Here is a 12,266-nt window from a genome sequence, read left to right as displayed (position 1 = left end):
TTGCAAGGGTCTTTTAGCAGACTGTCCCTGTTCCCTAATCTGGAAATTCCTACTGAGAATTCTCACCCAGAGTCTCATGAGATTACATGAGGACTTACTCTGTATCACATGCTGTCTTCTGACAGTGTCAAATCTGCCTCTGTGCTCTCTGCTTCCTATTCTGTGCTCCCTGCCTGATCTGCCACTGGGCTGCTTGTCCCCTCCCCAATCTGTTGCATGCCACAGACTGCAGGGGCTGCCTGTGGCACCATGCTGCAGATTAGCCACCCTACTCTAGCTTAAGGCAGTCTGGAGAAGACTGCCTGTGATCTGCTCTGTCTGCTATGGGAACTTGCCACCTGACCTGGCCCTGCTCCCAGCATGCCCACACTGCGGGGTACATCTATTCAGTACAGCAACTGCCCTGGGGGATTCTCCTTGGTATAATGTATGGCTTTTGTAGCCTCTGTAGATCAGCATCACGAGAGGTGGGGTAGTGGAGGGATACTTCCTTGTGTTTAATTTAAGCTTGCCTTCTGCCCCCCCACCCTTTTTTCTTCCTTTTTTAGTAATTTCTTCTAAGACTCTCTCTCTGTGTTACTTCCTTAGATAACAATCCTTTTTCAGAAAGGAACAGACACCAAGACATGTTTTATCTAGAACACTGCTGCTGTCTCCAAGCTATGTGCCATCACTAGGATGGCATATGGAACCTTGGTGTTGTGCTCTGCTCAAAAACAGCATAGGGGAAAATTAAAGAAAATTCCTTGCCTGATATTACAAAGCATAAGACAAAGTAAAATAGTTACCCAGATTCCAGCTGAGTTAAATATAATAAAGACAACTCCACTAACATCTCTTACTTCTACTGAAAATCTCAGCAAAGAGGCTTTCTAATTGCAAATCCTCTTTTCTCACTAACATCTCAATTGAAAGATAGACTATCAGCATCTTTGTATCTTCCAAATCACTTCCTAAAGCACTTTGGAATCTCCCATCTTAAAGCTGACCAAAATAGTAAGCCATCTTAGTCTGTGATGACTAAGCAGACGCAGCATAATTGCCAAACAATCTCTTTTACAGTGTTCACATCATCATTATAGAGGGGAATTATTACAAACAATTTTGTTAAACTAGAGCCACTGAATAGAAAAGTTATTTTTTTAAATAGCTTAGATGTATATATACTTTCCTCCTTAAATTACTTTTCAAGCTATAGTATTACACATTTCCACTTTTTTCCATGTAACCAAGCCAGTGCATTTCTTGGACATGGGGTTGTACAGTTCCTACCACAACAGGATATCAATTTATGAGGCCTCAAGACACTACTGCAACACAATTTTCAAGACAGACACAGACATTCTTTGCCCCCTTGTCTAGTTACAACTGCTAGAAGACGTTCCTATACAATTTCCACAGTTCTTTTTCCCTTTTCTTCACTGCTCTAGATTTTTTCCCTCTCCTAGATTCAATTTTCAGCCTTAATAGCAAGACAAAGCAAAAATAACTGGTCCATGAAATGACAAAACAGCATAGGCGAGAAAGAATTGTGAACCAGGCATAGGGTGTTTCTGTGTTTATGCATTTCCTAAAATGTTTATGCCTACAAGGATTTGGCTTAAGATCTTTTCTCAAGACCTGCACTCAGTCATGAAAACTAGTGCTGTGTCCACACACACATGGAGGCAGGTGTGTGTCAGGATAGCTCCTGCCACAGGGAGTAAATATGGACTAATGGGAAGGAGAGACTAGTGTTTCTATTCCCCTATTTTATCTTGGGTCACCTCGGTGACATTGAGAACATAGTTCTGCAGAGCAGGTAGGTCTCAAAAGGTTCATGCGACTGCTACTGCACAGCTCAACCAGAAAGGGGAACAAGAGCTCCAGCTGTTGCCCTTCTCATTTTTAAGGCAGGAGTATACACACAGTCTGTGCCAGAATGAAGGCCCAGCAAGCCACTAGCCTGTCAGTCACTCTATCTAAGGAAAAATTAATAGTAAACACTGAAAAGGAGAGAGAGAACTCCTGCAGGAATAAAAACTCAAGTCAAGCAATATGTTGAATACCAGACAGTATGTTGCTATATCTCTGAACTACCGATTAGCCGTTCTTGTTTAAAAACACGAATAATGCATATTTTGGTCTCTAAAACTGCCAAGGTTAATTCCAAAAGAAAAAAAAAAATCTATGTATTTAGTGAAGTGACAAAAACATTTATCTGGAGTGTTTTAGTTTCTGTTCTCCTCCAAATATGAGCTCTGCAATGGATTTCAGACACAAAGCAAAATGTATGTTCTTCAAGGACTGCCACTTACGCCACATGTCTCATTCTGGATCTGCATGGGATTAGCCTTTGGCTCCATGTCTTGCCTTTTTTGGTTCTGCTTCAGTTGATTCAAAGAAGGTTTTGTCTGTGCAACTCCAACAGTCTTGCTTGTCCACTGATCCACCAGCTTGTGAAGATCATCTGTGAAAGTTCCTTTCTTGTTGTTACTGTTGTTAGCTTGCACCTGGACCTGCAGAGTTGACTGTGGTAGGGGCTCAGGACATGTTACAAGACTATTTGTAGAGGATCCTAGAAAACCACACACAAAAAAAGTGTGTCAACTGTGTCCTCACAAGTGCACCATTTTGCTGCTTGATAAGTATTTATCATCTACAATTCAAATATTGGGTCTTTTTTCCCTTTGTCCTCAGTCCTTTCTAAAGAACATTTTTGCTTTAAGAAGTGGTCCAAATACAATTACGTGATTATATGGTCCATTTACACTTATGTGATGTCCTACCTATGCTCCAAGAATTTGCTATCATAAGTTTATGGAGCTTTCTTCTACATGAACTCATTTACTAGCAGGGAGAGAAGGGATCACCCATTGAGAGCAATGCTGATGAAATACAGCTTAAAAAAGTATTTTTTAGATAAATCACCAGAACTGCAGTTTCTCATTTTTTGAGAGCAATACCTGCATTAGATCACATTAGATGCACGTCTGTATAGTCTGATTTCAAATGACAATGAAAAATAAGCTCAGAGAACATAATGCAGGTTTCAAGTGTTTAAAGATACTGCTCAGTTAGTAATGCTTCCAAGGCTACAGAAACGTAAGAGTCTTTGTCTGAGACTACTGAGGGTTCTTACTCTGGCATCTTTTATTTTAAAAATATGCACCTCAGCAGAGCAAATGCATAGGAAAAGGATAGCAAACGAGGACACAACTGAGCTGTCAGTCTCTAACATATAGATGTGCATACAGCATCAGCACATGGTTATCAATGAAATGGAGAATTTGATTATATAGATAAAATATATATAACAGAAAAAAACCATATGATGTAAGCATGTGCTGAAGTTTTACTTCCTAGCAATTTATTATATCAAATTTAGCACTGAACAGCAAGCAAAGTTCAGAGTTCAGTATCAATGGAAAACATTAAGAAAGTGTAATTGTTTAAAGATGCATTAAAAACCCCAAAAACATTAAATTAAGCAAGGACCATCTCTTCAAACAAAAAAGTTCAGAGAATTGGAGTGAAATTATTCTCTTCACAAACACCAAAAGAACATATTTTTTTCCCCACTAACATGAATTTTCCAGCCAACAAAGTGCATTCCAAGTAAACCTACTAATATTCCTTTAGTCATATAAAATACCTACATCCACTTTTAAATGATCATGCATTCAACCTGAAGTATGACATATATATAATTCCTGCCCACATTCTTTTAGGAAAGGGACCTGTGATAAAAATACATATTTTGATGATAAAGCTCTTTAATAATGTTCTACTCATGCATCCCAAAAGGAATGAGACTGCTTTTAAGCTATAAATTCAGCCAGCAGCAAAACAGCAGTTTTAGACTAGACACAAACACTCTTATCTGGTTCTCGTTCAGCACAAATATAGAAAATCACAATTCTCTTGAAGCATGCATCCTTTCCAAAGCATCGCAGGACATGCAGTGTTATGAAAAAGACACCTGCTTACAAGTCATACATGGTTTAATTTGATGTTAGCATAAGTGCAACAGCTGCTATTTAGTCAACTAGATTTTAGCCAAAAGTTCAAAAGAAAAGAAAAGAAATCCATTTCATTTCATGCTAAATACGGAGAAACAAAAATGGGATAGTTACTACTACTGTGATCTTTGCCTAGACATAGTCGTTTCAGGGTGGACCCTACAAGGTAAAATGATACAAAGACACACAGAGTTAGGCAAAACTAAACACAACTGGTTGGATGGACAAGCTTCTGTACTTTTAAGCAATCAGAAAGTAGTCATTATGCAAAGAGGAGCAGACAGAAAGTCAGCAGTTCAGGTGAGAAAAGGGAGTCTAAATAACTGGGCAGCCCAAACCTATATTAACGTGCAGCCATACAAAACCTTTAAAGAGTATAATAGTGTGCCAAGAACAAGATTCAGTAACTTGAAGATGCATTTTTAAATGACCTTGGCTTCCAAATAGGGAGTCTTGATTCCTACTCTATTTGTGCAGGAAACAATGTTAATTCAGTTTGCGATAGGATGCCAAAAATGCTTTCAGGAACAGGCAAAGCTAGTCTGGCTGCAAAGACAAACTGTAAAACAACCCCAAAAGTCTTGTTTTACAAGTCCAAAAAGATACATTGTTCTGCAGGTCTGAGGCCAATTTTAAAGTCAGTTTTGTAGTAGGATTTGTGTCTGAATGTGGAATTCTCAACTAAAAACATCACGAACTAGCTTCCCTTTCATATCTTTTTAAAAGTACACAGTAGCAGATTTCATTTAATTTTATGTATTTTTCAGTCTTGCTATGTTACAGTCTATGTTTTATGTATTCAGCTGACTATATAGAATTATAATACTAAACATGTACAGATAGCCCTACAGGAGTGTCAGTTATTGCCAGACATGAGCATCATATTTCCTATGTCAATGTCAAATTTCCTGAAAGATATTTTGGACTTTGTTAAGAAGAATAATCTCATTATGATAGCAAGGAGATGACCAGTTGGTGTGGGGTATGTAAAAATCTATTATACACAAGTACAAATGAGCAAAATTAGAGGGCAGGGCAGGGCAGAAACCCAGATACATACATAGTATGTATGCTTTTCCTGCCTACTAGCATGGTATCAACACACAGAGCTATTGCAGAAGAGGTCCAGGTTTAAGCTAAAATTCCAAGTCAACTCCGAATCAGTCTTTGAAGCAGATACAAAAGAGAATTCAGAGTTTGAGAAAGAGGAGAAAAGAGAAAGAAAAATGTTTGTGCTTTGATATGGGTGACATGAAGAAGAGAAAGGGAATCTTTAAAAAGAGATAATTTTCATTTTATCTAAGCACAGTTGAGTAATGCTGTTTAATTAGTGAGCAAATCAGGAGAATGAGTGAGGTGCTGTCAAAGTTGAGTTGTATGCAAGCAAAGCTGGTATTTCAGTACTCAACTCTTAAAGCTTAAAAATAGGTCACATATGCACATCTCTGAAATAGAAGTTGGGTTATTTTTTTAACCCCCCTTTTTTGCTTTTGCTCTCAAAGACTTCAGACATGGTTTACCTCATGCATCCCACCCCACAGTGAGCCAGAAGCTCGCCTCACGTAGGTGCCCCACTGGTATCAAAATTAGGCTGTCATTTTGTTAAATGTCTGGCAGCACTCTGTGCAAAGCAGATGGAAGTATTTTAATCCATTTGCGCTGCTGCCTTGAAAAAATAAAAGCCAGCCGTGAACTGCTACATGTGCTCAGATGCTGCAAATAATGGTGATAACAACAACAATAGCTCAAAGATGTAAGCTTATGTACAACTTGTGGGTCAGGTCAGCTCTAGAGCCCCTGATACCATCAGAAATTCCCACGTGAGACGGTTCAGGAAATTCAGTGCCACTACTCCCATGTGCCAAGTTACTCACCTGCCTAAGGGTCTAAAAGACAAGGTCCTATTTAAACAAGACTATTAGAAGAGTAAACCATCAGATTTAGGTCCTAGGTCCCTGCCCCTCATGACACCTTCTCCCAAACACATCACTTGGAAGACACTTGATTGGAATACCCAAATAGAAAATTAATGGTCAGTCTCTCTCCCTCTTTTTTTTTTTTTTTTTTTAAAAGCTTTAAAGTAATCTCTATAGCTGGTTAAATCAAATTTAGTTGACCTCACATGAAATGCCCTATTTTATTTTGGTTTCTAAATTGAGACCCTTTATGTCTTGGCTTCGAAACTGCTGAGTTACTGGAACTGCTGTTGGTCTCAACTGATGTTAGGGATTCCCAGCATTTCTGAAAATCCCGCCCCAGTTTTCTCAAAATGGAATCCTAGCTTAAGGTAGCTTTGTTTTAGAATGAATGGTAGAGATTCAAAACCAAGAGTTGCATAAAGCTGTTTCCACTCAACAAGCCAAGTTCTAATCTCACATGTATAGCATTTACTCCAAGTATCTCAATACCGGCAGCCGAAGTGAGTATCTATAGTACATTTAGGATCTGGCCCAAACCTTCATAATCCAGGTGTCCACTAGACCAACCCTTTAAACTTAAAGGCCTGACTACATTTTTAAACCAAGAATAAACTGTTTCCTTGAGAATGAGTCCTCCAAATGCAGGCTGGAACCTGCTGAATCCTCAGGTCCTTAAAATGGTCACAGAATAGAGACAAGCTGGTGCTCCTTGTTTCCATTAGATGAAGCCACTAGACACATCTGGGATAGAGCACACAGCAATCCCAGCTCCTGGTGGCCTTGGGGACAGTTGAGGGATTAGACACAAGTTGATCTCCCATATTACAATATGATTTTCTGATACTGACCTGCCAGAGCCACCAGAAAGAGTAGTTAAAGGGGGAAAAAACCCTAACAAGCTATTAAAAAGCAGCATAACGTTTTGACAGCTCAACTTCTAAAAATAAATCATCATTTTCACAGCTGGAGTGATTTTGGATGAACATGTTTGTGCTAAGCCTACCCAAATCCTAGTAGGACTCAGAGATGGAGGTATGCAAACCCTGTCTCAAAACTTTCCCCCAAAAGAAACAAAGAAGAAAGTCCATTAACTGAGACATAGATCACCCAAGCAATGAACTGTGCCAAGTTATTTAGGCATTTGGACACTTCAAATAGTTAAGTTGTTGCGTCTTCTATCAATTTAAGCCATTACTGCCATTGATCCAAACCACTTTTTTTATTTTGCGTTAAAGATGACATTCTCCCCATTATGTCAGCCAAATGAATAGCAAATCTGTGATAAATGAATAATTTGCACAGATAAGGGCACAGCCATTAACCACCTCTGGTTTTTACTAGAAGTCTGTGCATGCAGCTTGTTTTGAAACCTTCCAACAATAATTGGCTTGATGTGTGGAGAGGTAATGTCACTTCTCACCTATGTAGTTGATGGGAGTTTTGAGGATCTTAAAAAATATTCTGTTTCTTTTAAAATTACTATTTAGATACAGAACTGGAAGAATGCATTAAAGTGGTCTTGTGCCTTTGATCTGTACCACCTGGATAAGGATGAGTAATGTGCAATTCCAATGGAGAAGTCAGATATCAATGCAAAAGGACATATAGGTAACTGAATATTTCCTCAACAACATTAGGCTTGTTAACATAATATGTAAGTGGCCTATAGTACCTGATCAGTACAACATATCTTTATTGTACAAGCAAAATCCGTTTGCCTAAAAAAAGCAGCATATCTATTTAGAGAAAAAATGTTTGAATTTTAAAATTTAAAAAAATATGAGGTTTGATTGAACTGCCAATTACTGCAGTGATCATATAGATAAAATAAAGTGTTTTATTCGAGCAGGTGCACAGTTATTTGAAATAACTTATTGGATCCTGACAATCCATTTCAAAGTATGATAAGAATCTGATAAAGCTTTTTTCTTTTTTTTTAAAACTTATTTATGCTTTGATGAACTGCTAATTGACTTCATCTCTGAGGTCACATGAGGTCATAAGAAAATAAACTGAGTAAAAGTGCTTCAGCCAGGGTAATTTATATGAAAAGGTACATGGCACTCTTCTTTGGAGTAACCAGATGTTCACACCACAACTGAGCATGTCAAAAAGAGCCTACTTTACACTAATTCACTCTAATTACCATGAAAAAAAACACTTCGAAAGCAGACTTTAAAAGACCTAGCTGGAGCACAGTCATCTCAGCAATTTCTACATGCAAGGGGCAGGAAAAAACAAAAATAAAAATAAAAAGAGTGGATATAAACAGTACTGTATATTGTTTTAATACAGCCCTTGTATGGAAGTTATACCCTTCAGTGACCTTCTAGTATTGTATCAGCTTGCTACATGCATGTCTTCATAGTCCAAACATGTGTGAAAGAGACCATTCATCTACAGAAGGTTGGATTTCTTTTTGTTGTCGCTGGAACTGAGACAGCAGACATGTATATTTGCCACATTGCAAATAAAAAAAAAAGTAACTTTTAACATAAATCACAAAGCACAAAAGCTTGATAAAGTCTAGGGTAAAATTTATCATAAGGCTATATAATAAATGATGAGATCTTCCACACATGCTTTTGGTACCCAGGCATGAGCCAAAAGCAGTGCAAAAAAGCTTCCGTATGGAAAATGAAAATAAATTAGGAGTGTCAATGATGATTATTTAAAGGAAAGAAAGAAAAAGAAAGAAGAGATGGACCAGAAGGAAAGGCATCCTGCCAAACATAACAGAGATATAAAAAAGATGAGACTGGGAAAAGGGGGACAAAAGAAAGATGAACTGTGATAAAATACAAAAGAACAAATACAAACAGATGGACAAAGACACAGGTCCACTGAGGAATCTGGTACGAGGTTTGCTACTAGATTTATAGGTCACTCTCTCAGACGTTTGGTGGAAAACCGTCCAGCCTGCAAATGAATATAAAGGGAAGAAAACAAAGACACTTATAAAGTACAAGTAGCTGTGATCAGATGTCCTATACCATCAGTCAAATCAACTTTGTTAGCTAATCATCCACATCTCCACTTTAGACTTGCCAAGGAGGATAAGTGAATTGACCATACGGGACAAAAGAATGCAGTAACAGCAAAAGAGAACAGATATTCTGTAGATTAGTTTGGCAGGAGGTGCAAGGATGAACAAGGTATTTTAACCATCACTGTAACTTTCAGCATATATGGAATAAAGATCAGTTAAAGTCTAGGGAGCCATGCACTACCACAGAGCTATCAACATTCAGGATGGATGACAGCCTTTACTGCTCTATATTTTAGTCATGATTCCAAAATCATGCAAAAACCTAACCCCCTAAAGCTGGAAATATGACATCTTGCTCAGTTAAAGTGCAAGAGAAAAACAGAACAATTATGGGGAATTTTGCGTCTACCATTACCAAGGGAGCAAGAGAAAGAAATATGAAGTAAGGGAACCAGTTAGCCATTTTGTCCCACTATGTAATTTTTATCCAATGGCAATACGACAAATTTCACAGGAGGTTAAACCAGCGGAAGCCATTGTTTAGGACAAAAGGTGTTGCTGGACTTTAGTCAACCATACACAGTTCATCTACAGGGCTTATTCATTTCATATTCTGGAAGTAGTTCTTTCTACTTTTGTTTCTCTATAGACTTACTTTTCTATCTTCCTTTTTAATGGAGAGCTAGTAACTTGGGTTTAAGGGCCAATTCTTCCATTGCTAGTAGTGGAGCCCCTCCTAAATGTTTAAGCCTGAAGTCTATGTGCTAGTATGGGCATGTGCTGGAAGACATGCTGAATGGTAGGTATGAAAAATTACCTTGACCAGAATTTCCATGGGTGCCACCTCCTTCAGAGGCTAGGCCAGAGCAGATGTCAGAAGACAGTGAGGCTTTAACGGAGCATGGCTGTTGTGTCTGAACCGATTTCCCAAATGTTGCTGATGCAGAAGTTACTGTTGCTGTTGCTGCAGGAGAGCCAGAATGAGTTTTTGTTGTTTCTTTGGGGAGAGACTCGTTGCACTCTGACAAATTACCTAGGAAAAATTCCCAAAACCACAGAATTTCAAAACCACCATAAGGAAACCACTGCAGAGAAATCAATGTAGGCTTAATTACTAATTTACCACTGAAAGGAGTAGAGACTTAAAGTGCTAAAGCACTGTATGAACTTAGCATTTATAAGGGTAAGGCAAGGATTTCTTAGGATGATATCTTTATCCCAACTATGTAGTTGGTTCAATAAAAGTCAGACAAGTTTTTGATAGCAAGACATTCTTTGTACAAACGCCTTGCATTCACAAGCTTGTCTAACTCTATCCCAAGTATATAGTTGGTCCAATAAAAAAAAAAAAAAATATCACCCTAAGAAAATCTTTTCCTCTTGCATTTCTGGACCATCACCACATTGCACTTGCACTAGCACTTATAAGAGGGGAAAAAACTCTGCATTTAAAAATATTTTACCTACACCATCAGCTTCTTATTTGTAGGATGAAAAAAATCAATTCACAACAGTTATTTACATTTTCTTAGCATTACCAAATCAGAGAGACCCAAGTATAAATTAAAGAGCAGAAATATTAAAAAAAAAAAAGAGAGAGATTTGTACAAGTGTAAGTGAGGCTATGCACTTCTGGAATGTGAAATGGACTGGCAATATAGAAGCAAAGGGAGAGAGAAAAAGGTGGTCACCAAACTAAGTTTGAAAGAGGGAGTGAAATCAGGTGGAGAATTTGTAAAAGAAATTTTGAAATTCTATTAGAATATGGAATGAAGCTAGCAAACATGACCAAGAATGGGAATTATATAAATCAGAGTACATCAGCAGTAATAATAGAGACAGGCTGAAGGATATAGCAAGGCTAAGAAGGAAGAATTTTAGTAGTCAAAAGGAAAAGTGATTAAGGGGTGAATGGGCTTGTTACAAAGAACTGCCCTTGAAAGCCACCTGGAGTCTGCAGCTGGTATAAACATTAGGGCTGTGCGAAGCTTTGGCCACTGACTTGATCTGGAGATTTAGCTTGATTTGGCAGCCAAATCTCCGTATCGAATCAGGAGACCCATTAATCTCTCCAAATTGAACCAGAAGCCTCTGAATCAATTTGGAGAGATTTGATGATTTGGCCATAGACACAGCTTATGTTTTTTTCTAGATACCTCAAAGTACCAGGGGTGGCTTGTGAGCCCTGAGATAGTAGGGCAGATGGAGTGTCCCATGGGAGCACAGGGGGTCCCCCACATGCTCGGTGTTGGACCCAGAAGTGGACCAGAAGTACTTCCGGTCCACTTCCGGGTGGGCGGCAGAGCATGCAGGGGACATCCCCACCCCAGCGATTGGTGCCTCCTAAGTATGGGGGGCACCCAAGGTCCCTCCATAGCTGACTGCCAAGCCAAGAAGGCCTGGGGAGGTCCCCCACGCAGTCAGCAGCTGACCCAGAAGTGGATCGGATGTACTTCTGGTTCACCACTGAATGCGTGGGGGACCCCCCCATGCTCTTGTGGGATGCTCCATCTGCCCCAGCATCTCGGCATTCACGAGCTGTGCCTGGTACCTCAAGGTACATAGTAAAAAAACCCACATAAAGCTATGTCTATGACTGAATTGCTGATTCTCAGAATTGAATCCTCTGATTTAGCTTCGGCTGAATCGAATCAGAATCAGTGTGTATCAAGTTACTGTCCCCTAATCGGGCTGAACCCAAATCAAACACTGCCCGCTTCGCACACCCCTAATAAACATGGGGAACCATCTTGTAGTGGGAGTAGGTCACCCTGAGCACCACTCCAGTCCTCCAATGTCTGGAATGGCTCCTCGTAGCCTTCCAGGTGCAATTAAAGGTGCTAATTGTGACCTGTAAAGCCCTAAATAAGGAATCAGCTCCTTCACAACCCATGATGATCTCTATGGTCAGCCTACAAGTACCATCACTATATGTCAAGGCCAGTTGGCAAAAAAGTGTATGGGAGGTAGTTTTTGGTAGTTGCTCCTCAGTCCTGGAACTCCCATTTGAGGCCTGCCACAGCCTGAGCCTGGACATCTCAAAGTGCTGCAAGACCTTCCCATCTTCGGAGGCACGTAGCTAACAAAGCTAGCTTAAGATGTTGTTCAGTGGGCCTCCGTATTATTTTGATCTTTTAGTTACCCTTTTAAGTCAAGTTGTTCTGTTCTCTTACTGTAAACCAGACTCAGCGGTTGTTGGGAAGGACAGCATATTAATTGCATAAATAAAAAAAAGGCACTATATGTAAGGAAAAGTACAGTGAAGAAGCACCTCACTCCGCCAGGGCTTTAGCTGTAAAAACGTAGAATTCAAGTCAGAATTTTTCATAGATTCATAGATTCATAGATTAAGGGTCG

At 39.2% G+C, this 12,266-nt stretch overlaps 1 protein-coding gene across 7 annotated transcripts in view; it reads right to left on the bottom strand.

Moving 5' to 3' along the window:
• The window catches only part of WNK2 (WNK lysine deficient protein kinase 2), a 309,344-nt gene that overhangs the window by 40,902 nt on the left and 256,176 nt on the right, over window positions 1-12,266 (bottom strand). For 5 of the 7 annotated variants that reach the window (XM_019505037.1, XM_019505040.1, XM_019505041.1 and 2 more), the window contains 4 exons: window positions 9,727-9,942; window positions 8,741-8,839; window positions 4,116-4,160; window positions 2,298-2,557 (listed from right to left, as the gene is read on the bottom strand). In XM_019505037.1, the coding sequence (XP_019360582.1) occupies window positions 2,298-2,557; window positions 4,116-4,160; window positions 8,741-8,839; window positions 9,727-9,942 (620 nt within the window). The remainder of the gene's footprint in view (window positions 1-2,297; window positions 2,558-4,115; window positions 4,161-8,740; window positions 8,840-9,726; window positions 9,943-12,266) is intronic. The other 2 variants (XM_019505038.1, XM_019505039.1) reach the window with 2 other exon arrangements.

The sequence above is a fragment of the Gavialis gangeticus genome, unplaced genomic scaffold (genome assembly GCF_001723915.1).
Source record: "Gavialis gangeticus isolate Ggan-Ray unplaced genomic scaffold, GavGan_comp1, whole genome shotgun sequence".
NCBI lineage: Eukaryota > Metazoa > Chordata > Crocodylia > Gavialidae > Gavialis > Gavialis gangeticus.
The sequence above is the reverse complement of the archived record's forward strand: the minus strand, read 5'-3'. Positions and strand labels throughout refer to the sequence as shown.